Source organism: Astatotilapia calliptera, chromosome 2, assembly GCF_964374335.1.
Source record: "Astatotilapia calliptera chromosome 2, fAstCal68.1, whole genome shotgun sequence".
In the NCBI taxonomy this organism is placed as follows: Eukaryota; Metazoa; Chordata; class Actinopteri; order Cichliformes; family Cichlidae; genus Astatotilapia; species Astatotilapia calliptera.
This window is the reverse complement of record NC_137423.1, coordinates 29,845,830-29,871,694: the sequence shown is the minus strand read 5'-3', so window position 1 is coordinate 29,871,694 and position 25,865 is coordinate 29,845,830. Positions and strand designations below refer to the sequence as shown.

At 40.6% G+C, this 25,865-nt stretch overlaps 2 protein-coding genes across 6 annotated transcripts in view; one reads left to right on the top strand and one right to left on the bottom strand.

Annotated features, from left to right (window-relative positions):
* Positions 1–2,864, top strand: part of apbb2a (amyloid beta (A4) precursor protein-binding, family B, member 2a) — a 46,250-nt gene extending 43,386 nt beyond the window's left edge. For both annotated transcript variants that reach the window (XM_080288396.1, XM_026193066.2), the window contains exons 11-14: positions 413–493; positions 579–694; positions 771–953; positions 1,103–2,864. In XM_080288396.1, coding sequence (XP_080144522.1) covers positions 413–493; positions 579–694; positions 771–953; positions 1,103–1,279 — 557 coding nt within the window. In that variant the 3' untranslated portion in view covers positions 1,280–2,864. The remainder of the gene's footprint in view (positions 1–412; positions 494–578; positions 695–770; positions 954–1,102) is intronic.
* LOC113036659 (putative methyltransferase NSUN7) lies at positions 1,956–25,344 on the bottom strand. 4 transcript variants are annotated; one of them, XM_026193076.2, is made up of 13 exons: positions 23,959–25,344; positions 22,500–22,880; positions 17,336–17,394; positions 14,828–14,955; positions 14,082–14,234; positions 13,243–13,426; positions 12,462–12,696; positions 11,854–11,997; positions 11,270–11,395; positions 10,005–10,140; positions 9,196–9,319; positions 3,975–4,239; positions 1,956–3,594 (listed from the first exon to the last, which is right to left on the bottom strand). In XM_026193076.2, the coding sequence occupies exons 2-13, from the start codon at positions 22,849–22,851 to the stop codon at positions 3,155–3,157; spliced, it is 2,346 nt and encodes a 781-aa protein (XP_026048861.1). In that variant the 5' UTR covers positions 22,852–22,880; positions 23,959–25,344; the 3' UTR covers positions 1,956–3,154. The 4 variants fall into 4 exon arrangements, with proteins under 4 accessions (XP_026048861.1, XP_026048867.1, XP_026048876.1 ...); XM_026193082.2 differs by having other exon boundaries at positions 11,294–11,395; positions 23,959–25,339; XM_026193091.2 differs by lacking the exon at positions 22,500–22,880 and having other exon boundaries at positions 23,959–25,342.
* Positions 25,345–25,865: the final 521 nt, after the last annotated feature.

Below are 25,865 nucleotides of genomic sequence, written 5' to 3'. Positions count from 1 at the left end.
ACTGAGATGCAGGTGATACAACAACATTGCGTACGACACTATTTTCTGCCTAAAGGCGATCATATAAGCAGGCAAAGCTGTGTTTTCATAGGGAAACCACTCCAGCTCGCTTAAGCTTACATGCTTCTGTGTTTTTTGTGCTCTAATCATGTGAACAGTGCCCCAGTATATTAAAATATTCAGCAGTGTTTGTTTATTTCTGCACTTTAAGCCAATTATCATGTGTGGACTACTCTTTTGAAAATTTGCTTTAGATGTTGTCACGTGATTAAATCTCTTGGGGGCTGTGTGTGTGTGTGTGTGTGTGTGTGTGTGTGTGTGTGTGTGTGTGTGTGTGTGTGTGTGTGTGTGTGTGTGTGTGTGTGTGTGTGTGTGAATGTTAAAATTTGTGTTTTTGTGTTTCTCCCTGCAGAGTTTCCCATGCCAAAGACCGAGTTGGTGCAAAAGTTTCATGTGCACTATCTGGGGATGACGTCTGTGTCTCGACCTATAGGTAAACTCAAACACCCACTGGAAGACCTCGTGTAGTAGATTCTTAGATCCTAAACTGCTGAGACTCTCCTGCGTTATGTCACCAGGTATGGACATCATAAATGGCGCCATAGACAGCCTCGTGTCCTCTACAGGCAAAGAGGACTGGACTCCTGTTATACTGAGCATCGCTGATACCACGTTGGCAGTCATCAAAGAAAAGGCAAGGGAATATTTGTTGTGAATGTACTTGTCAGGCAGAGAGCAAAGTCTAACTGTCCTCTTTCATGGCTGCGCAGGAGGAGGAAGAGGAGGTACTGGTGGAGTGTCGTGTCCGTTTTCTGTCCTTCATGGGCGTGGGACGGGATGTTCATTCATTTGCCTTCATTATGGACACTGGAAGCCAGCATTTCCAGTGTCACGTGTTCTGGTGTGAACCCAATGCAGGCAGTGTATCTGAGGCTGTCCAGGCAGCTTGTGTGGTAAGCACTAAAAATGAAGTGTAAAAGTGTATGTGTTGGATTTTGTTGCAGCTAGTTTCACATTTTTTTCTTCTTTGTTTAGCACTTTTGACATTGGTTGGAATATTTCCAACACTTCCTCACAAAAACCTTTCCCTTCTCCTTCTCAGCTTCGGTACCAGAAGTGCCTGGTAGCACGGCCGCCCTCCCAGCGTGCTGGCTCTTCCTCCTCGCCGTCTGCAGACTCAGTGACCCGGCGGGTGACCACTAGCGTGAAACGCGGCGTCCAGTCTCTCATAGACACTCTGAAACCCAAGAAACAGCCATCAGAACTCCCCCAGCAATGACCGTCACCTCTGACCACTGCACCCCTCCCCAGCCTGGAAGCCACTCACACTTTCGCCACAATAGCACTTAATCAGTACCAGCCATGGTAACCAACGATGTACATACAGTATAACAAACATCAACACAGATTAAAGGAAAGAAAAACCATTCTTGCCTGACGATTAAAAAAAAGAAAAAAAGAAAAAAGAAAATTCACCTGTTTTGTGTGAAAGAAGGGAAAAGCTGGCGTCAACTGTTGAACTTTGACACTACTTTGTCCACGTGGAACATAATTCCTCCTGTATGTGGATTTCTGAGACAGATGGATTACTCGATCGCGCATCATACAGACAGGATACGGGATTACCAAGAAGATGAAAACAAAAATCACATTTCTATTTACAAACTAGTAACGGAAGCCCTCGCCAGTTTTTCTTTCCACTTCTGTCTCCTTCTGAACTCAACTGGATGAGCTGCTGTAGCCTCCCAGGACTGTGGTCACGGATATCTGACAGATGAATGAGAAAAGCACCAAGATCATGCAGCTGGCAGCTGCCCACCAAATGGCATAAAAATGTTTCAATCGTTTCGATGAATGAGAAACTTCAAAAAAAAAAAGAAAAGGCAAAAACTTACCATCTCCTTTAACGACGAATGAAGTGATTGTAATAATCGAGCATATGTAAATGATTGTATGGGGGAAGAGACAATTTAGGGTATAAAGCTTGTGGATATTAGAGTGACATAAGATTTTGGTGACTAAAATAATGAGACAGAAGCAGAGTTTGATTTTGCATGTTTTCTTGATGGGGTTTGTTTTATCTTGATGATTTGGGAAGACAAAAAAAAAGAAAAATAGATGCTATCGGCACAATTCATTTCCACTTGACCATAACTGGATTTACACACTGGCACAAAAAGAAAATAATAAAAATAATCCGGCCTTTTACCAAACATAATTAAAAGCTTGCTTTCTGCCTAATTTACAACACACAAATAAGGATTGTATTTTAATGAGTTTTAACAAATGGGTCCATCAGCAAAAGAAAGTTTTTAATGTGCTATAAATCAGTTAAGATTGTATTTTTTTTCCTGCATACATTATGAAAAGGAATGTAACATTGCTTCTTTTCAACTTAAATTCCTCAGGAAACTTTACCACATATACCTAAAATGTACGAAGAAGCAAGAAACTCCGCTCGACTTGGCAGATGTGAAGCGTGTTCATGTTGCTGGACACCAAAAAAGATCAGATTTGTGCCATAAGCTGAGGAGAAATTCAGTAAATCCAGCCAGTGTCCTCCCACTCACAAACAAGTATTCACACACAGATATGCACTCATAGCAGTTAAAAAAAAAAAAAGAGAGAGAGAGAGAGTGTCAGCTGTCACTGCTGTCAAAAGTTTTTAACGGCGCTCCTTTGGCCCGGGGCCACCACCTGCACTCAGTGTGAACTCTGTGAATGCAGTCTGATCTAAATGAAAACCACACTAAACAAACTAGAGAGATGCTATAAATCATTTCATTTCTGCTCTTCACCCATCTCCACACCATGTAAATGTAAGCTGTTGTGACAATAAATGCATTACCAAAAGAAAAAAAAAATGTCCTTTTTAATTTTTCAGGTCAGTAGAAGTGCAGAAATATAGGCCTTCATCATGTACTGACATTGAAATGACACGGCACAGAAATATAAATATATACAGTCTGACTGGACTTGACTAGGTTGTTCTTTATGGCACACAATGACACTTAAATTACAATAAGTAATAATGTTTAGAGTTAGACAACATTCACATGCTGTGTGTCATGAAGCAGTTCATTAACAACGCAGAACTTCTCGTGCAGGTTTTAGGCACTGCTAGCTTTATTTCATTAGACGTTTGATACAAAGGCTAGCTCTTCTTTATGCTCTTCTTTGTGTTTGTGAGGTCAAAACATGTGAGGACGGGAATTTCCTGAGCATCTTTGGAGAGACTGCCGCCGGAGCAGGAGGAAACGATCGGAGTCTGTCTCTTCCACTTGCAGCTGAGGCTGGGGCTGAATCTGGATCGGCTGTGCTGGGGTGGAAAAAAGTTGGGGAAGTGAACGGGAGGCAGGACGAAGAGCACAGGTTTCAGCACCTCCTTTTGAGGTCCACGTGAGCGGGCCGCTGGGACCGCAGGAGCGGCAGAAGAAGAAGAATAACGCAGAGTGGTGGTGACAGGAGCAGTGTGTAAGCTTTTTTCTAGTTTGGAGGAGGAACAGGAAGCGCTGTTGCATTCTGGTCTGGAGTAAGAGAACGAGCTTGATGTGGTGCCCTTTGTGGCTTGCAAGCGCAGTGATTTGGGTTTTTCTAAAGGATAAAAACAATAAGATGGGACAAAAAAGGAATTTATCATTTTGAAATAAAGTGTAGGAGGCTAGGGAGAAAAGGCTGAACTCATTCCAACCAAACTAAACATTACTACTGGTACACAACATCTATAAATCCCAGCTTGAAAAAAAAAATTACTAAATAGAGATGATGCAACCAATCAGTGACACTTAATTATCCACAGCCTATTTCTTTTCTTTTTTAGAGATGTAGGCAAGCTCTGCCCTCATTTCCACATTTTATTCTAACTTAGATGTCATTAGCTTAGTTTTAATGGGCACATGAGAGTGGTATCTGTCTTTTCTCTCCACTGCACATTCAGTTGACTTGAGTTATTTGACTGTTGGGTGCACACCCACCTTGTGAAGACTGCTTCATGTTAGTAAAATCCTGATGTCCACAGAGCACAGCGCTGTCACTCCTCTTGGTCTGATGATGCTTGGGCTGAATGCTGACAGAGAGCTGGGACTGGGTAGTGCGAACACTGGCTGCTTTTTTCATCCTGCTGCTGTTTTCGTGTTGTTCTTTTCTAGTAAGGTGGTTGGAGCCCAGTTTGTCCAGTATGCCTTTTGCATTTGCCCTGGCGATCACCTCGTTTGGTGCCTCTTTGACTGCTGGCTCAGGCTTTTGAGAATTGAAAAAAAGAATAGGGACATGAAAAATGCAGCGTTTCATGAAAATTTGTTAATGGACATTGTTCTTTTAAGTGATTAGCATGGAAGGGGAAGTGCACTGAATGGTACATTTTAACTGTATTTAATGTTTATTCAAAAAACAAATTTTTGGAAACGAGAGGAGAGAAAAAGGAGAGAGGACAGGAAAGGAAGCCACCATGTCCTTGCTGCTGGCTGCAGGGTCACCTGCTGTCTCAGCAGCAGCCCACTGCTCTCCTCAATGCCTGAATTATTCACAAGCACAGTGCACACTACAGGGACATGCAGCCTGCGTGAGTCTTTGTGTGTATTTAGTTTTTGAGTGTTTGCCTGTGCTTTAATGCAAATGCATTTAGGCGTTTGTACAAGCTGTCCATAAGTCTACATCATTTCTCTGTATGTGTGCATGCACACTGTGTCAAGGTGGGAATCTTGCACCTGTGTGACACCGCGTGCTTCGATGCACTCTAGGCAGGTAAACATGGTTCTAGAAGCACCTCAGTAATGCGGTCTTTGGTGGACGCCCTGAACTTCACTGACGTTAACTCATACAGACGGAGGGGGCGCTGAATTATTCAACAGATTCTCTCCCTCGCCTCCTTTTCTTCCCCTTCACCTCTGTAAATCTCACTTACTCCATCTCCACTAACCAACTATGCCATACTCTGTAAATCTCTCGCTTCCGTCTACTCTCTGCCAAACTCAGCTGCCAGAGCAGTTCCTGGATTTGAACTCACTCTTTTGTTAACATTTACGTCCGAAATGAATCTCGTCAACAGCTTCCAAATTTATGAACAAAAAAGAAAATAAAGACAATGTTGAAGGGCATTGGCTCTCCCATTAATACTGTCCAAATTAATCCGTCAGCAGCAGCAGTTTGTTTTTTTAGATAAAGGTCCACCTGTGACGTGGGTCGCTTTCTCGGGAAATTAGGCCAGAAACGCATCACTTGAATATCTTTATTGTCCCCAGCTGTTCCCGCTCATAAAGAACTTCAGTGGGCACCACTACAACAGGCAATATATGCCAGACAGCATTCAAACACTTATATAATTGCTATTTTTATGACGCTTTTCAGTGTGCCACAATAACTTTTGATTAGCTGAGTTTATTGCAGGTATGGCGAGAAGAAAAAAATCATGTTTGAGGCACCATTACAGCACTTTGATTATCTTTTCATTCCTATCTGTGGAGGTATAAAACATGATGGATGGTCAGAGGGAAACGGTGCGGGAGAGCTCCGTCACACCCGGTGGGGGTAAGATGGCTTAATAACCTCGCGCTGGCATCAAAAGCATGAAAGCAGATTTCATAATATTGTGGCGGTAATGGGGAGGGGTGGTCTATATTGTGAATTATGAGGATGTGGGGAAGAACGGTCACAAACACTTGATGAGAATTGCTGATGCACCTTTACCAAAACAACCCTGAAGATCCAGTGCAACACAGCGCACCCGCAGCCAGTTGGGACAGAGTCTCTCTAAAGAGACACCTACACAAATAAATGAGGGCGAGGAAGACAGGGAGAACAGGCAAAGAGAAGAAAATGAAAGTGGATTGGAGAGCAGATGCGTTTGAGGGAGAGTCTTTATTAAGCAATCAAAGCCCGTGACTAGAAACCACAAAAGAATTTGAGAGAGACAGAGTGCATCCCAATTACCAGTGTTCACAGAAAAGTCCCAAAATTATCAAAGCTTGCTCTCAAACACATTATAGCAACAAAACTAAATCCCTCTCTCTGCCCTTTTTTTCTTCTCCTCTGGGCTGCAAAACCCAAGATTTGACTCTTAACAACTTGCTCTCAAACTGACTTTGGCCTCTCATGTTCAGACTTATGCGTTTGTGTTCAGGCAATGTTCTCTTTCTTCACCTACGTGTCACACCTTCGGTCTAGATGCCAAGTAAACCAGGAAAAGACGCCTGCATCTCTGACTCGACATTCTCATTTCCTCTAGCACCGTGACCTCCTTCCACCCGTTCTTTTTCCCTTTCCTCAAGGGTCTCACCAAGTGCCCGTCACACACTGTGATCCTCATGTTCACCCAATCTCAGCTTCTGCTGCTTTGTCCCTATGCACTGCCTGCCTTCTCTCCAAATATCATAACAACTCAAATGGTTCATGCTTCAGTTTCCCGGTAGTTGCTTGTTTTTGACAGACTGCAGCCAGCTCAGTGTATCTACTTCATCACAATTCCCCACACTAATAAGCTTCGCCAATTAAACTTATTTCACCATTGTCTGTGTTTATCTATGAGAGAGCTGACTGACTCAGGGGAAGAAGAACAAGATATTTTCTCTGCAGACATAAATAAAGGATCACCCAATCTATTCTGTCTGTGCTTGTGAAAACCATACACACACACAACCTCTGTCGGTACACAGCATTTTCATTTTGAAGGCTGAATAAACTGTCAGCCGGTCTTACAAAAGTCAGCAGCATGACACCCTGGTATCATACCGGCGAGGCACACAGTCAGGTCCAGGACTAATGATGGAACTTATCTGTCACTTGAAACCAGACAGCTTGCCAGTGACGGATGCTACAGTATTGTGCAAAAGTATTCAGACACCCTTTACGTCTCTATAGTTTGCTAGGAAAATGAGAAATATATGTAGAGATTGTAGAAAACTATCATTTCCTCTTTTTACTGTTCCCATTTCTCTACTGTTTCTTATATTAACCCTAAATGAGAAAACATTCATCTGTGTGTTTTAGTGGCGTATTGGGAATACAGCCAAGTATGTGTTAATACTTAGACATTTAAAGTCCATTACACGATACTGAGACAGTCATAAATGGCAGAGTGACATTCACCACACCACAGCATCTCCTTTAATCATTATTGATTCATCTGTTTATCTTTTATTTTTAAACAGTTTATCATTTTAACGGTGCTGTGCAAAAGTCTTGAGCCATTCCTTGTTTCTTTATGGTTTGCTAGTAAAATTAGAAAAGGCTGCTGTAAGTAATTGAAACATGTACAAAGAAAATAGAATATATAAGGCAAAAATAGACATTTTTTTAATGCGCTTCAGAGCCAATAATTGGGGTAGCTGTAGTACAGGAGGCAGAGCAGTACTACTAATCGAATGGTTGGCGGTTCAATCCCTGCCTGCTCCAGTCAACGTGCCAAATATCCTCGGGCAAGACACTACACTAACACCAAGTTGCTTAAGCATAGAAAAAAAAAGTGCTTGCGTGAATGGGTGATTGTGGAATGTTGGAATAATGTGCTTTGAGTGCTCAGTTAGAGCAGAAAAGCACTACATAAGAACCAGTCAATTTACCACCTTCATTCTTTCAGTCTGAGCTCTTTTAGGCAGCTTTCTTTAATTTCTTTAAGTAGTCTTAAGGTATAGTTCTCAGGCTTCTTGAAAGACATCCAAAGCGTTTCTTTGGATGTTGGTGCCTTTTCTTCCCTTCCCTGTTAAAATGTGTGTGTTTGCTGAGAAATGAAGCTGTTGCCAATCAGATTCTTTCAATATGGTATTGCATAGTGGATCAAAATCTGACTTTACTTTACTGTCTTAATACTTACATCAATTTTGACAAGATCCCCAACACCACCGGGTGAAATGAAGCCCCAAATCGTGACAGAGCCTCCTGACCTTCTACGGTCATTGATTTGAACCAAAAACCATTAAGCTGCCAGATTTACTCCTCAAAAAAGTTTGACTCCTTGGAAACAAAATATAAAGACACGACGGGTCACTCGAGAATTTACACAGTACTGTAAATGAGCTACATTTGCCTGTACTTATCTCTTTGGCTGCACTGCCTAAAAGTAGCAGCAGCAGTGGCCTGGAGGAATTTAATTTTCACAGAGCTTAGTTATCACTGATCCCATGTAAGAAGCAAAATGTAGCTAACATTACAAAGTGTTGACTCTGCATGCGAGGACAGATGCGGCTTTTTACAGTGTGGTTGCAGCACTCAGACATCAACAAGGAAACAGCAGCTTTGTAAGATTTCAAACTGACTTCATGAAGGAGCAATAGGAGCTGCGCTGCTCTGTTATGAGAAGTGTTTTCTGTGTACATGTACATTAACCCTTTAAGACCTACCATAGAACCAAGTCCGCCAGAGCTTATATTATATTTTTACATCTTGTAGTGCCATTTTTGAGAGCATTTCAAGTTGATATACATCAATACAACCATTATAGCCCAAATGTTAATAATATGTCTGCATTAAGTGCATAGTAATTACATAAAGTAATTACATAAATTGCAAAACAGTGCAATAAACTACAAAAAAATTGAAAATCATTTTTGTTTTTTTAACATATATTTCTAGTTAGAGAAATTTAAGAGGCTTATCCCTGAAAACTGTAAAGACAAGAAAGTTGCACAAAATAGTTTCCCACCACAGGAAATTTATTTTAAGTGTCTTCATAGTTTTATTTTTGAAATACACCAATTTTTATATACTGCAGGAAAAACGAAAATAAATATTATAATGCAGATTTGCAAAAAAGCAGCATATGCATCAAAATAAACTATTTCCAGCAGTGCAATATGAGTCCTAAGCATCCCAGAAACGGCACAGAAAGTCATAAAGTCAAACATAACTTTTAAAAACACCAGTATAAGCTCATAAGGCCCTGATGGTAAGCCACAAGCTGATGGCATAAGATGTAAGTAAAACTCCTCCGGTTTCATATGCAAAAATAATTATTGCGCTAGCTTACGTGGTGGCAGTGCTATCGGGATTTTAAAATAGTTACACAAAATGGAGCGTGTCTACTCCAACCGGCTTTAAATGGTTAATTTTGTGTGGTCACAACTCTCCTTAACACATTATTAAAACGGAGGTCCTGTTGTACATCAGTATATTCTCAGGATAAATAAAGTAGTTACTAACAAGGGTGCGTATATTGTGGCTTATTAGAGAATTCCTTTGCTCATCTGCTAAAGTGATGCTTACCACTCTGGTAAGAACAGCCAGAAAGGAGCCATTGGTGTGCTCTGTTGGCTCCAGCATGAAGAAACTGTCTGTTTCATCCATGGCCTTTGGATACTCAGAGGACATGAAAGGGGAAGGGCTTGGCCTGAATGAAACACACACACACATACGCAGCAAAACAGGAAAATACAGTTTAAAAAAACATAACCAGTGACATTAAGAAAACACATTGGAATAACAGCTGAAGATATTTTTTTCTGATTACTGACATAAACGTTTTATAATTATAATTTTTTATTACTTTGTTATTTGAAATCCACAAACATTGCACACAGGAGTAGATGTCTGGGTAAAACCAGTATGATCCCTACCAGAAATACTACCTTTGTTTTATTTACGCTAGCCTAAGGCACTGCCAGCACACCAGGCCAGCTTGCTGCAGAGAGGATTCAGCCTTGATGCATTCAAGTCAACAGGACTGAAAAACTTCAACCAGACTCTAGCTCTTAACCCCACAAACAAAGAAAAGAATCCTGGAAAAAAAAAAAAAGCAGGAAGGCGAGCTGACTGAAAATCGTTTCTTCCGTGGCCTTTACACAGCATTTAAAGACATGAAATGGCACCTTTGATTATATTTTCACCGAATTTCCTTCTGTTCCTGTCTGAGGTGTGCTGAGGCTTTGACAGAAGCCTGTCTAAAGGTAAGCAGACAAACAACTTGCAAAGCTGACAGACAGACAGACAGACAGACAGCAATGCAAACAGACAAAGAAAGGCAATGATGGAGACAGAAGCAGAAAGCACACTGGGGTGCAGAGAGTGAGGCTGACCTGAACTTTGCTTGTTTTGGTTCCCCCTCCTGGTCTGCACGGGCCTGGGCTTGCTGCAACGCTTTTCTAACCACGTCCGCATTTTCCTCTGGGTATGACGAGCATGTGGCGTAGACAATTGCCAAAACTTTGGGGACTATACACAAAAACACACACATTTAGTTAAAAAGCATCCCTTCATCCCTATTTACAACAATTAAATTTGATTATTCAAGCTGAGCCGTCCTCCCCATCAACTGCTCGCTTTGAAGAAATATGCTCTTGAATATTAATTTCTTCGCGCTGCTTATGCATGTACATTGCTCATTTTATTTAACTGCGACTGGCTTGAAGATTTGTTTGGCTGCTGGCAGTCTGACTCCCTTTATTTGAGCTTTGATTTCTTTCTTGCTCGCTAATTATTGCCAGACAGAAATAATTAACACTCGGCTGATAAAGAAGCAAACCTGCTCAGATGTGGCAAATCGGCTCCAATCAAATGTGAAATATAACTTGGAGAGAGGTGAAAAGGAGACAAAAAGATTAGAACCAGGCCAAAATGTCATTCAGGTGTCCTGCAATTAGATGCTTCACAACAGACACAAAAGGCTTTGGAGGTGTGTGTGTCTGTGTGTGTGAGTGTGAGAGACGCTGAAATGAGACCATCGACACAACTGAACCACGGCACTCGATACATACCCGCCATTAATTACTAGTCCTATTAGAAAGCATCTACACTGGCAAAACCACAGACAAGGGCTGATCAATAGCTCCTTAATTAGAGAAGCTAGTTTACATTTCCCCCAACCTACAGATTCCACCTGCTCAATGAACACATCCCAGAGCAGAGACAGAAGGATCCCCTGAACAAAACAAGATGGATTGAAGCTAATGAGCATAACTCGCTGATACAGACTGCTGAACAGAGGAAAATGCAGCGTATAAATATATACAGTAGAATACAACTGAGCAAAAACACACTGACAGCAGATTAAAAGAGTAGCATCGGCATAAAACAGAATACTTCTATCACGATCACCTCTAGACAATTTATACAACACAAAGCGGGACACCGAAACACTTTGAAATATGCAAAGACTGCTGCAGAAGACAGCGAATGACCAGCACAGTGTAACATTAGGGTCCTTAATTAAAACTCAGAGAATCTCCAAGGAACACCACAGACTTCAGCCTAATGGCATAGGAGATTAGATAATTAGGAAGTGTAAGCAACATCGTGTCAGAGAGGCTGCATGCTTGAAACTCAGATTATGTGGTGCGCGTACGAGAGCGGGTGGTTGTACGCTCACACATCAAGGCATGATCAATATCCTTCCTCTGCTGTGCTACCAGGGATTCCAGTTTGCTTTGGGCTATGGAGCCTTGGGACAGGTCCTGCAGCAGGTCTGTATCTGAAAAAACAAAGAGGAGCTTCAGAAGAGAATAATCTTTACTTTATTAACTGTTGCCTTCGAGTGGGTATAAAAGCATCTTTAAGTAAGTATGTTATCCGCTAGTTGTTATGCCACAAAGAAAGACTTCCATCAGATATTTGTTCAGGGTGAAAATGTTCAATATATAATATTAAGGCTAGTTTAGAGCTAGTTTAGTGTTTTTAAGCTGTTGCATAAAAACATTAAGGACATGCTTTTGTTTTTTACTTTTTATGAATGCAACTGCAACAACTGCACAGGATAAGCAATAGCAATAATTTGCATTTAAACAATGTAAGCTTGATATATCACATCCTACAGTATATCCAGTGTGCACAACATCTTGATTTGTGCACATTAACCAACTGTATGTTCCCAGGTCTATATCAGTATAGTAAATAAGCCCACAGTGTATGGCTCAGTGCTTAAATGGTTACCTCCATTTTCTTGTAGTATGAAATCAACTGGGTTGCTAACTGCAGACACAGAACACTTGGGGGTCAACAGGATAACGCGCACTCTTTGAAGTCGCTTGTCACCGGTGTGCAAAGATTGGAATTCCTCCAGTATCAGTCTCACATCTGAGCGCCAGACACAGACAGTATAATGATAATCAGCACCAGGCATGCACATGTTCTCCGTGCTTAAATCCATGATGTCCCACTATATTTCTTTATAGAAAAATTCTGTGCCTGAAGGCGTCGTTTGCAATCATAAAAATGTCAACTTTGTTCCTTCCCCTTTTTTATTTCTCTAATGACTAGCTGAGGTGGCAGCCACTATCAGCAAAATAACCTGGTTTAAAGCACACTGAGTTTATATGAGTCCCTAGGATTTTTGTTGACAGCAACATCCATTTTTCTCACTAGAACTCGCCCAGTCTTTGTTGGTCTATATTAAGTTTTCACTTCATTTAAAGACAAAGACAGTTAACAGCCAGGTGCTTTCTTTTGTTCCATCTTCTTCTGTAGCCTCTTTTGTCTCCAACACAAACACAAACCGATACTGACAGCCCACTCAAGGACATACATCTGTTTTCTCTTACTGTTGCAGCCCATTGCAGAGACAGTGAGCTCCAGCTCCTCCCTTTGAGCATCTGTGCAGTTGTTGACACAAACGTAGACGCTGGGCCAATTGATGCTGTTGGCTTTATACTTTTCTGCAATTAGGGCAGCAGTGTGGGAGACAGTGAGGCTGGAGAAGGAGCCCACCATGAGAATATCTCCTTCCTCGTGTAGCAGGGAGCACACAGCATTTGGGCCCAAGCTGCATGACTTATCCTACAGGCACAGGGAGTGGAAGTATTAGTTTGTTGCAGCAATGCTATGAGACAAACCAAGGAGGAGAAAAAGCAGAAAAACAGAAAATGGAAAGAGTGATGGAGAGTCAGTGAACAAATATAAAGGAGAGATGATTAATTAGGGAGAGGCAGTGAATATTTGATTGAATCTGGCCACAAAAATCTGATTTACTTGTGTTGTGGTGCTGCGTACTGTTCACAGTTTATGTGGCAGCTTGACTTTTATGAAGCAGAAATTAAATGATTAAACTGTCCAATCCTCCCAAACAGGATAATTCTTTATGGCTCAAAGTGAAGCACACCCATATGAGTGGAAGTGATGTGAAATATTTGTATCTGGGCAAACTAATCTTTCTTGGCATAAGCGATTTCAGTCTTACAATCAATTTGAGAAAGTCCACTATCAAAGTGAAATCATAAATATCACAGAAGACTGATGGAGCTAAAGAGATTCCACAGCTATATTAGAGTATTCAGAGAGGAGGCTGATATTGTCAGAAACCTCGTCTCTCAGTGCACCTAGTACCTGGATGATGAGTTTGTGATCGCTGAGCAGCTTGGTGGAGTACAGCTGAGCTTTCAGCTGTGCAGGGAAGACCAGTATATCCCCACAGTGGGGATCCTGGCAGAAGGTCTGGCCCTCCAACTGCCCAATCGATTTGACCTGAGAGAAACCTGCACTCTTCAGGACACTCTGGATCTCATCAAGACTGGAAGTAAAAGAGGAGAGGAGCGATAAGGCGAAGAGAGAGGAGAGAGCAGATTAGCGGAAGCCCAAGAGAAGGGATAAAAGACGAAGGTCAGAGGTAGCAAAAAGAGGAAGGCTCTCTCCTCTCCTTATTATTATCTCTCATTATTCGATAATAATAATGTTAGAGTGTCAGAGTTGCTATTTGGCCTTTTAAGAGTCTTTAATAGTAATATGGTCTATAAAAGCCATTAAGACACACACATTCATACATACACATACAAACACGTGCACATGTACATACACACCATTAGTCCCAACAGGTGACCTTTACAGTCCCAGAGCTCACTGAGGGTTGCTGCTGATTGAATCTGTCTACAGCAGCAGGATTTACACCTAACTGAATCAGGCTGTCAGGCCCAGGCAAGAACACACATTAGCGCTCGCACACACACAGCGTGTAGGGCGAGCATTTAATTGGATGTCAGCCGGGTACCTGGCCCATAAAACACTGGATAGCACCCAAAGTTAAAGGTCTGTGTAAATGCAGGTGTGTGTGGACACATCCTGGGTATGCTTACAGTGCACGTCTGTGTTTATGTACAGGTGTAAATGTATAAGTGTGTGCTATCTGCTTCTGGGAAGGTGAGCATGTACTCTCAGCATGCTCAGCTGACCTGCTCTTCAGCGTGTTGACCCATGCATAAAGTGGAAGGTTGCTCGACCTCTGCTGCTTCTTCTTCACACTCTCTGGCAGGATACACTCAATGGACAAGAGATCATGTTTGATCCTGCAGCGGGCCAGAGAGGCAGCCAGTTTGGTTTTAAACCTGCACACAAGACAAACAAACAAAAAAAAAACCACTAGGGGCATCCTTGTGATGACAGCACACAGGCCAGATTTCTCTTTGAACTTTGAACATTTTTTATGTTTATCCACCAGATACCTTACATGGAAAGTTACAAATACATTACAGATTAAAAAAAGAATGTGTGAATGGTAACCAGTGAGCTCTTGGCTTCCTTTCTTCTGACTCCCCTTGCTCAGTACTCATGGGTTGGACTACTTCCATCTGCCAAATTGACCTTTTCTTTTATCTCTGTAAAGTTTTGTCACTGTGTTTTGCACAGCTGCAGAGCTATCATGGTTTGTTTGGGGTTTGCTTTTACAAAATCTCTCTGAAGACAATGAAACAGATTTAAAAAAAACAAAACAAAAAAAACCAGAACAAATACAGAAACACGTGATGACAAACCCACACACAGGCAAATGTACATGAAGACAATACCAGCCAGGCTGTGTAGATTTTAAATACTTTATCTAAAATTCCTCATGTTTTATTGTGTTTGTCTTTTAATAATTTCACCCGCAGTGATTTCAGCTTTTTTGTGCTTTTGTTTTTTGGTTTGTTTTTTTCCTCACCTGAGGAGGTAGTCCTCCACATGTCTAACTTCCTGTACGATCTCGTCCACCTTGCATTCCCGAGGGAGGAACTTCCTGTTCTGGAAGTCATAGAGCATGACGGCAACAAGGCTCATCTGTTCGTCTGGCTAGAGTGTAAGAGCAAAAGGCACCACGTTTCATTTAAAAGCAAGAACAAGAGCAGAGGCATAATAGAAATATTTCTCATTTTAATAACTTGAGGAACAACCTTGTTTTTATTCAGTGGTAACGGCTCAAAAGTCAGCATATGTTGCATGTCCAGAATTTACACCTGCATCGGTGTAGTTCAGTGGTTTTTAAATGGCCCTATTTCAGCTACATAATGAGGAGAACTGTGGACTGATACTATTTATCTGTATTGATTCAGTGACTGAACTGTTTCTCATTTACACAATTGACACACACACACAGTAGCTCAAGGATGTCCTGCCATGACCCAAAGTTTGGTACTTAATTAAAACTCGGAGGAAGTCTGAGTTATGTTTCCACCACTCCCCTACAATTATCGCTCTCCCTTAAACTCACTATCTTCCTCTCTCCACTTCTTTCCATATCCCTGTCCTTTCCTCTCTCTAACCCCACCTTTCTCCCCCTGAGGGTGGGAGGGCACCAGCCGCATTAGTGGCAGATGGTGCTCCATTGCAGAAACAGCTTGCCACATCCTCACAACTGGGCTAATGGGCAGAGAAGTTAGAACGCTACAAAGGTTTCTGTTTTAGGGGAGGAATTAGGTTGTCCTTATTATTCGGTACAGAGGCCTTTAATTTCTTTTTTTTTTCTTTTCTTTTTTTGAAAGGTCGATTTCTGAGACAGGTTGTGGCGCTTTGCTTTTTAGCTCACTCGACTTCCCTCATTACCTCAAATTCCACTTGTCCTTCACCAAGGTTAAACACTTGGGTGTGGGAAAATTCCCAGTCACTAAGCTTGCCTGGAAACAGTGTCCCATGGTGGGAAACAGTAAACATGTCAGCTCTGCTTAGCAACTCTTATCCCAGTCTCTTGAGACTGTCTTCATCTCACTCTGTTTAATTTCAGGGCTAATTTCAATTCAGTAGTGTATTACTGATATAACACAAATGAACAAACTATAGATGAAATATCCCGAATGCATCTACTATTAAAGTTTCATATGCTTCATTTTACACGTGGATTGGAACTCTGTCATGTCAAATGCTTTCTACCTTCTCTGTCTTCCTGACTAGAATTTATTCAGGTTACTTCCATCCTCTGTGGGATTTAGGCTTCAATTTCCTCCTCCATTGTGATCAAATGTGCTTTAGGCTCAAAGCCTATGTATACCCTCATTTTTCCGTTCTACTTTTTTTTTTTCTTCCCTATCCAATACCCTCATGTACCCCCTTTTTTACATGCAGTCTATTCGCTCTCATTCACCTCTTTCTCCCGTCTCTATTTCTCTACCAAGGTTGAACTTTATAGATGCCAGGAGTGTAAAAGAAGGTGAGAGTGAGCTCTAAAGACTGTCTCATTGTGTCTGGGCTTTATTGTCTAGCTAGAGAAATGCAGAGTAACGACCTGCCACTATCCCGTAGGGAGAGCCATTCATTTCACCCAGGGCCATATTTCACAAGGCTACGATGCAAGTGTACATCTGTGTGCCTGTGGGGATTACACTGCAAACACATATATTCATGTGTATTAATGTGCCCGGATATGCTTAGGCCCTCGCTGAAATAGACACTGGCTATCTTCGATCTGTAAACTCTATGACAGCTCTGTTTTCTGTTTGCACATTCACCGCCGTTCGCTTTCATTTCGCGTCTCTTTCACCTGCTTCACCAGCCACGCAGTCGCTCTGTATTCTGCCCATGTTTTATCATCATCCAGAACGTCGGAGAAAACAGCTTAAGCAGCCCTCCTCTTTGCTCAGAATCTTTTATGTGGTGTGTTAAAAGTAGGGCAAAAGTACATGCCAGCCTCCTCCAGAGGATACCTCTTCATTTAAGAAGGCTGTAGGTTCACGGCTGTGCTACAAAGCTTTCTTTTACGAGTACACAGCATCATAACAAAATAAAAATTGGTTAGAGGACAAATACAGCATACACGCTGTGCAGAATACACTCAGATGGTACATACAAACTCACTGCCCCTGGGTTGTTTTGATTTCATCGCTAATTAATGGGGTGTAATAAAGGATAATACACAGCCAGATATGTTCTGCCACATAGTAACGTTTAGATGTTTTTTACTCCAAAGGGAGACATTGTCATTGATTAGAGGAGGGAATATGAACAAAACGAGACGCTTTGTGAGTTGGTGAGAGGAGCATGTCAGTGCAATAAATCAATATTACTGTTACTGATTATAACATCAGAGAGAATAGAACAAACAATATGTGGAGTGTAAACAGCAAGACATGAACACTGGAGAGTGTTTGTGGAAGCACTAAGGTAAACAAAACTATACACAGAGGGATAACAAGGTAAACTGAGAAATTACGGACATATAAAATTATATGAAATGATTTACCATTGGTTGAGTAAGATAACAGCAGCTGTCAATCATCATGTCCTCCAGCAGTTCTTGATCTGCACAGGAATAATAAAACAAGGTTAAAAGGATAGAAATGTAATAACAGAGATTTCAATAACTAATTGTGAGTGAGTAACGATGATGCATATTAATGCATCTTTTATATCAATGTCTAATTATCCCTCGAAACCAATCCCGACTCCTCCATTTGGAGGAGGAGACAAAGGCACAATAAATTACTCCTATCCATTAATGAATCCACATCTAATGATAAAAACAAGAAAACACACAAAAAAAAGAGCTAAAGGAGATGAAGACAAAGAACAAAAGAGTCTCCTAGAGGCACCCCGAATGATAGCAATTTAATTTCAAAAGATAATTCAATTAGATCGGGGGTTTAATTTCCCGTGATTAAATGCTTATTTGGTGTTTAATTAGACCTAATCTGATTCTTCATTTGGTTCTTTTCTTTCACTTAGTGTGTCTTTGCTATGAGAGCCCATTTAATTGGAGGAATAATGACACCAATGACATATAAAATAATGAAAAGGTCAGATTGAGACATAATCAGTGAAGCCAAACATAGAGCGCGAGCGTGTTTTTCATACCAGGCTAGTATGTGCCAGTATGATTCAATTTTCCATTTTATTCACACCATTAATTAACCCTCAAGTAACCAAGTAATTTATGATCCCAAGTATATCTAACCATATGCACGTCATTATGATATTTTTAGTCTAATTCTCCTAGAACGTTTTTACCAAGGATAACACAAGGTAGTGTGGGAACATTTATGACCTTGGATATATTTTTTTTCCCATAACACTACTTTTGCTCACTTTTGCTTTTATAGTAATTATTCCTTAATGAGGCATCTCATTTTGACTGCACGATCTCTGATTATATTTAATTTTTAACAGGAATAAGAAAGGATTAAAAAAAAATCCATCCTGATTATGGGGATGCTGTAATTTGTTGTATACAGAGTATTACAGAGGTACCTGCTCATCTATACTTTGCTGTCCTATAAAAATTATTTGCACACCGCTATGGTGCAATCAATAACTTAATTCTGTCATTTTAGTCCAGGGAAACTCTTCTTGACCTTCTTTATGAAAAAGGTGACAGAAGTCTGAAAGGGCTGACTTTAAACTGCTAAAAGGTGAGAGCTCGCTATCAGATATCTTTCCTCGGTTTATAGTGGTTTTCCACCCCCATACCCACGCTATCGTATCATAAAAGCAGCAACTGCCCCACTAACCAACAGGATTCTTTCTCTTAAAATATACATAAAAACAAACAGGCTTATCCTTACCATTCCCATCTGTGAACAGCAGGCTCTCCTTTTCGATATGCATGAGATGGAGAGACAGGAACACTTGCCCGTCTATCATGTTAGGATTAAAGAACCGCTGCTTCCAAAGTTTCTCTGCAGGTAGCGTTTGCTCTCTGCACAGTGAATGAATGGGGCAAAAGGATAATTTCTCTAATATGAATGCGCATCTAGTGAAGAAACAGACAACTGCGAAAGCTGTCAATAAGATGCATGTGTTTCTTCAAGTGTGAAACCACAGTTTTGAAATTTTGTCTGTCACAAGGGTGGTTTGCCTTTTGGTTGATTCCTATTCCTAACAGACACACCTCTAAGACTGCAAATAGGATCTAAAACCAGACCCTATCCACCGAGACACCACGGAAACCACATACTGCTGTTAACTTATCGCAACATCACAAATTCACACTGGGCACCCCTATACAGTGTAGGGCAAGGCAAGCATCTGCATGCAGGTACACACACACACACACACACATACAGGCGGCTACACAAACAACTGTTTTCACATGATAGAGCTTATCTTTAATTGAGGAAACAGAACTCTACAACATCAGCAGTGGTGTAATTTACTGCAGATGCAGGTGAATAAGGTTTAGAATTGTCCCCATTACTGCAGAAGTCCTTAAAGACAATCTCTTAAGAGATAACCGCTCACTGTACACGGCAAAACAGATCTCTAAAGAGGCCATGACGCCTCATTCTGCAGAGGTCATGGTCTTTAACATGCTATAAATCACACACTGCAATTTGAGCAAAACACAGAGGGAATTCTGCTATAAATCACTTACAGGAGACATCTTTGCACAGCAGACGCCACGCTGGGTTTTTACCTGGGGGATGATGCAAACTCTTTTAAGTCTGACAAGCAACAGTCGCTTGAAATGAGTCTAACAAAAAAAAATTAAATAAATTATGATGCATCCTCAATCAGCAGGAGGCACTGTAGGATGCAGAACTGAGGTTATGTGTCGTGTGGCTTCCATCCAGGTGTTACACAATGAGCAGTGACTGATGGTGCCTGTAGTCAAACAAATGCTCAGCACAAGAGCCAGACCTGAATGGCGTCTCTTTTTCCTCTTCAGCAGGTCTTTGTCTCACAGTGTTCTGCATCAGTACACCCAATTGCACATTAATCTAACATTGGAACAGCCATTGAAGGTACCTGCAGTAAGTTATACATTCACCTTTGGGCTAAATGCTCAATCTATCTTACGTATTATGCATCTTGACAATTTAATATTTGCTGAGGCATAGTGGTGATAACTGCCCTGATTGTGGTCAAGGACAAAAAAAAATAAAAGACAAATCTTTCTCTCTTTGTCTTATACTCCAAGTCCAGCATAGCACACAGAGTGGCCCTTTCTCATTGCACAGAGAGAAGAGCAGCCTCAGTCATTTGACAGCCTGGCAGCCCAGTTGGCCAGTGGACAATGAGACAGAAATACTCAGAGGAGCCAGTAGAAAGAGGCAAAAAAAGAGGAGGAGGGAGGACTTTTATGGCTACTGACAAGGTCAAATGAATTTCTACCACATTCCCACAAAAATTACTTTACACAGCTTAACACGAGCGTATTCCTCAAGCAATGACAGCACACTGCATGACCACTGAATAAGATATGAAACCTTGAAAACATAACCTGCCTTTAGGTCGCTGATCTAGCAGAGCTACACTGGAAAATTGTTTTTTTAAGAGACAAAAGAAGGCACAGAAGAAGAAAAGAGTGAGAATGAAGTGTAAGAGAAGGAGAAGATGTGGAGAAAATCCCAACAGCTTTGTCTTTTGTTTATGAAATGGCAATTCTAAACCAGGGTAAAGATCAACCTCAACACCAACCCCATAACATTGAGCATTGCTCGACACTCCTCACAACACCCCGAAAGGGAGTGTCTGTGTCTTCCGCCACCGACATGGAGCTCACTGAACCTTTTGTTTAGAACAGATAAGAGTTATAATCACAAAGATCAATACCAGTTCATACTCACTGACATTTTGCTCTGTGTGCTTTTCGCTGGTGAAGCGCTTCTTCTTTAGGTTAACATCTGACCTTTGTTCAGTTTTGGATCGGTCATTGAATGTACCTACAAGATGCATGTGTGTTGTCATGACTCCCAGCATCCTAGTGCTGCGTGTCAGGAGAAAATCAAATTCTGCACGAAAAGCTGGCGTGTTTGCAGGAGGAAGAAGAAAAACTAAGACGCTTCGAGGGTGTGTCGCTTCATCTACACAGCAAACATCACAAAAATACAAACACGAATCCAAAACACATACATGATTAAAGTATGTCAGTAGCAATGTCTCTGCAACACAAAATAGTCATATATATACATACACACCTACTGTAAAAATGACTTGATCTATCTCAAGTACTCAACACAAGGAGGTGAGGCTCCACAGCTTCTTTAAATGATCTTACCTTGTCTAGTCCAAACTTATAACAGTATTTATCTTTAAAATAATAAGAAAGGAGTGATTAAAAAAACAAGTAAAATGTGGAGTAAATTGTGGAGAAGTCTTGAGTCACCCTTCCTTTCTTTAAATTTTGTAACTAGTTACTAGTTGCTAGTTTCTCTTCTATTATCCTTAGCAATCTTCCTAGTTTCGCCTGGTAATGCAAGCAGGCTGTGATGACCTAGAGCTACAAATCTAATATAAGTTACTCAAATGAGGTGCTGGAGCTGGTGATGATGGATATTTTTGAGGTGATCTGCATTAACTGTTTAACATGTATGTCTGATATTCATCCAGATTCAGTGGACACACAGCGAGAAGATGAAAAAAATCATCCATGGCCATGGGGGTGTTCTAGCAACCTGACCTCGGCATCCACTGAAAACACGTTAAATCGATTCCAGCCGGCTTCCTGCCCTGGCTGTTGGCTCGCCTCCTCTGCATTATTGCCATGGTGATTACACACCCTGTGACTTCGGTCACCCAGACCTCACCCTAGTCCCAGCAAACAGATTAAGGGACAAATTGATTTGTAGCATGACGCAGAATTCCCCCATGACCACTCGAGCATTTTTTTCCCCCTCTTCTACTCGCCCTTCATCAGTCTATCTATATGCAATTCTACCTGTCAATTAACTTGCCCAAAGCTGTTTGTTTGCCAGAAATCAAATCAATTTTGCTTGCAATTTCTAGAAAGAGAAATGATTCAAAATGAGAGCTGATGAAAACGTTTCCTGATGTCGCTTCACATTTACCCAAACCACAGACCATTACCAAGAGGTATAAATCAAAAATTAGGAATCGCTTTAATCTGTCGGTTTGTTGTTTGTTTGTTTTTTTTAACACTTTTAAGTCGAGGGTCAGCACAGCTTCACAGGCCCAGAGAAGATGCAGTCTTGGTATTTTGTTATTGACTTTTATGACTTTTAATACTATATCAAAGGACAATCTCAGTTTCTTAATCATAAAAAATTGTATGCTTTGTGCTGCACTTGAGGTAACAGACTGGTTATCCACCCACAGCAAACAGTGACTTATTTTATTAATGGTTAAATGAGACTTTAATTGTTTCAGGCCCTTAAACGACTCATCCCATGATCTCAATTAGACTGCCACATTAGGATCTAATACCAGTCAGATTCTAACAATCAGATGCTAGAAAGTAATGTTTATTAAGACATTTTCCCTTCTGTAGTGTTGTGAAAGATCATCTCAAGGCAAAAACAAACTAAACAAACTATGAACAGAAACATCAGCTGCTCCTCATATGAGATTGTTGATTTATGTTTATATGGCAGGCGGGCAGAGAAAGGCAAAAAAAGGAATAATAAAGGTTCGAGAAATAACCCTGAGCTAACAGTTAATTGCCAACTTACATTTTAGTGTGCTGAAGGCCAACTCATAAGCTGCACGATGCATCTCCTCATCTTTGACTTCAGGTAACCGGAGTCCTCTTTCTTTGCCATAACTCACTAACCGTTGTGCAGCGGGCTTTTCCAGATGGTTATTCTGATAGATTACTGATGCCAGCAGGTAAACTCTGTCTGGGAAGCCCTGGCAGCTTTGGATGGTTATGTGGGGCTGTGGAGGAGCTGCAGAGGTGTCACTTTCAGCTTCATCATCCAGCTGGATCAGGTCTTTGCTGCTTGCGATGTGAGAAACAGACTTTTGTGTCTTGTCTGTGAAAGGGCACCTGTGACGCCCTTTGGCATTTTTTTTTTTCACCATCTTCTAAGGTCAGGTTTTCTCTTGCACACCTGAAAGCATGCCGTGCAGAGTTATCATAGTTTCTTTTTTTTAAAATTAGCATTTATTTTTAGTTGCTTTTGTTTCTGATTTATTCAAGTTTCCAGTTGCTTCCAGAGATTCATTTTAAGGTGTTATATTTAGAAGCTAAAGCTAACTATAATGACTTTTTCACCCCTGATTTTAGTTATTCTTCACTATAAAAAACATCATACCATATGCTCCCATCAGGAAGATACTCCTGCGTACCAGCGGCCAATACAGAAAGATTTCTGAGGAGCTTTTACCCTCAGGCAATTAGACTTACCTACCCTACTCAAATACTCACTCTTGGACTATGGTTATATTAGTTATTATAAGAAAATAGACACAAATAGAAAAGTCTTTATGCAAAGCTGGACTCTCTTAATATTAAAGTTAAACAATGCACTGAAAAATTTAAACTTGAAGCTCAGAGATTTTCTGATTTGGGGCAATATAAACATAATGGACTCGACTTTACCTAAAAAAAGAGATTTTATTTTGTACATATGATGGTTAATTAAGTGAAACAGGATATCTGTAAATAAAAGCCACAATACAGCCAGAATAAAGGACATGATTAAACTAAAGATTTATTAACATGATCTCACAAGTGTATTAATTAAAACTTTTTTCCCTGATGACATTACGTTTAGTTGAATTTAATAGTTAAACACGACATTTTGCAGTGTAAGAAGGCAACATTAAATTCCAAATGCAAAGTTTGTAAGCCAATACAAACACATTTATTAATTTATTTTATTAAGTAACAATAATAATGTATAGAATATATAAATACCTATAATAGTTTCAGTTAGCCTTAAAAAGAGAAACGTTTTAACCAGTTTAAATAAAAATATTACAGATTAGATTATCAATAAAATGACCCTAAATGAACCAATAAATAATATGGAGTAATTGTTATCATGTTTCACCGTTGCTTACAATTTTCAAAACACGTGTGTAATTGCTATGTATGTTTCGCCATTTACCACAGCAGTGATTTAACAAAGCAGACCTCACTTTCTGTAGTAGCAGAGCTGGAAAATTCGTGTTGTTATTCGTTACCTTGTGAGACGGCCTCCCGTTATCCGAGATTCTCCGTATTTTCCTGCGCAGGTAGCTTAACGGTAGTGGCGCTGCTGCTAGCTGCTCAGCAAGTTTTAATTGCCAACTCCCCGCTACACACACACACAAACCCTGACCCCTTACCAAGCAGTAACAGGGGTTTCCTCGGGTTTTACTGCTAGCCCCCCGGCAGCCTTGAATTGGTAATTTATAAAAATGCTACACCGCAGAGTCTCCACTTACAAATAAACTTTCTAAACGTCAACATTACGGTGCAGCTTCGGGTTAGCTTGCTTCCGTCACCAGGGCAACAGCATGCTAATTTTAATGCCCCGTTCTTCACGGATCAAGAGTCTCCTTAACGCTGGATGCCCTCCATCTATCTAGAGCATATGGGCTTGTTAAAATTTTACAGGGCATTATGTCAGAAAACCGCTAACAATATTAGATCGCTTGCAGATGGCACGCAGCTGTTGTTTCATCCAAGGGAAGTTAATAGAAAAGCAGTGGCGTAAATAAAAAGCCTTGGTTCCTTTGCCCCCTGGGGAGGTGGGGGGGACTTTCTGCCACCTTCAATTTCTCTCTGTGCTGCCCTGCATTTAAGTCTTAATACTTAATAACTCATATGATGTTTTTTGTATACTTTTGTATAAGCTGGACCTTTTTTTTTAGTTTTTTCGAAGTTTTTCTTTGTATGTAACTGCTTTTTTGTTTCTGTTCATGTTCAGTCCAGTCCTGTTCTTTTTGCTTGTTTGTTACGCTACTTAACACAGACTCATTCAAGCACAAAAAGACACTCAAATCAAGTGTTGTGTCTACACATAACAGACAACTTAGTAAATCTTTTGGTACTTTGTTACCAGCAGCTCATCAAAAAACACATCATTTGTTCCATTTGTTTAGTTAAATCTACAAAAAATGCCAACACAAAGCCTTTGAGAGACATAAAATAGTATTTACATACACAAGGTAATTCCCAAAGAGCTATTAGTGGCATGGTATGCAGTGTGCTTAAGGAATTTAAAATAACTGGACAAATAGAGGACAAAATAAGATCTGGCAGACATAAAATAAATAAATAAATAAATAAAAAATATCTACAGCAGATGAGAATTACCTGAAAGTCATGGCCTTAAGAATTAGGGAAAAAAAATTCTAGAGAAGAAACAGGACCTGAGAGACGCATCTGGTCTTCATTCTCTGAAAACTCACCAGTGAATGATCTTAATGGTGAGTTACTGTCTCTAAATTACACAAGAACTAGACTGAAAATCAGCAGCAACAGGTCTTATGGATTGATGATGCAAATTTGCAAAGTTTTGGTACAAATCGTCATGAATATGTAGGGAAGAAGTCTGGAGAAGGTACAAATAGTCAGTGTCTACTCAGAGGCTCTGTCAGAGTTTGGTGTTGGGGATCTTGTCAACATTAATGGGATTATTAATGCAGAAAGGTACTGTCAGATTTTCCAAAATTTGATTGCAATACCATCTGGAAAGAATCTGATTGCCAATGACTCAGTGTTTTCAGCATGATAGTGTTCCTAAATGCACTACAGGTGCAGAAAAAGCATATGTAGTTAGAAAACATACACAGAGGAACACCATCAGTCATGAACTGGACTCCCCAGAGTGCAGACTTCAGCATTATTGGGATCATCTTGACAGAGAACAGAACAAAAGGCTGCCAACATCCAAAGAAGAGCTTTGATTGTCCTTCAAGGCTGGAAAACTACTCCTGAAGACTACTTAAAGAAATGATAAGAAAGCTTGCCAAAAAAAGAGTTGTGGCTGTGTTGGAGAATGAGGATGCTCATACCAATTATGGATTTTCAAGCTCATTAGAATGGCAGCAAGTTTTTACATGCTGCATTCTATTTATGAATACATGTTCCTGTGCAGTGATTT

What these genes read in the sequence shown, in the direction of transcription:
- LOC113036659 (XM_026193076.2), bottom strand. Translation starts at nt 22,851, where the DNA reads ATGGTGAAAAAAAAAAATGCCAAAGGGCGTCACAGGTGCCCTTTCACA. An exon ending in ATCACAAACTCATCATCCAG is followed by an intron (nt 12,697 to 13,242) that starts GTACTAGGTGCA and finishes CTGTGCCTGTAG; the next exon opens with GATAAGTCATGCAGCTTGGG. An exon ending in CATACTACAAGAAAATGGAG is followed by an intron (nt 11,396 to 11,853) that starts GTAACCATTTAA and finishes TTGTTTTTTCAG; the next exon opens with ATACAGACCTGCTGCAGGAC.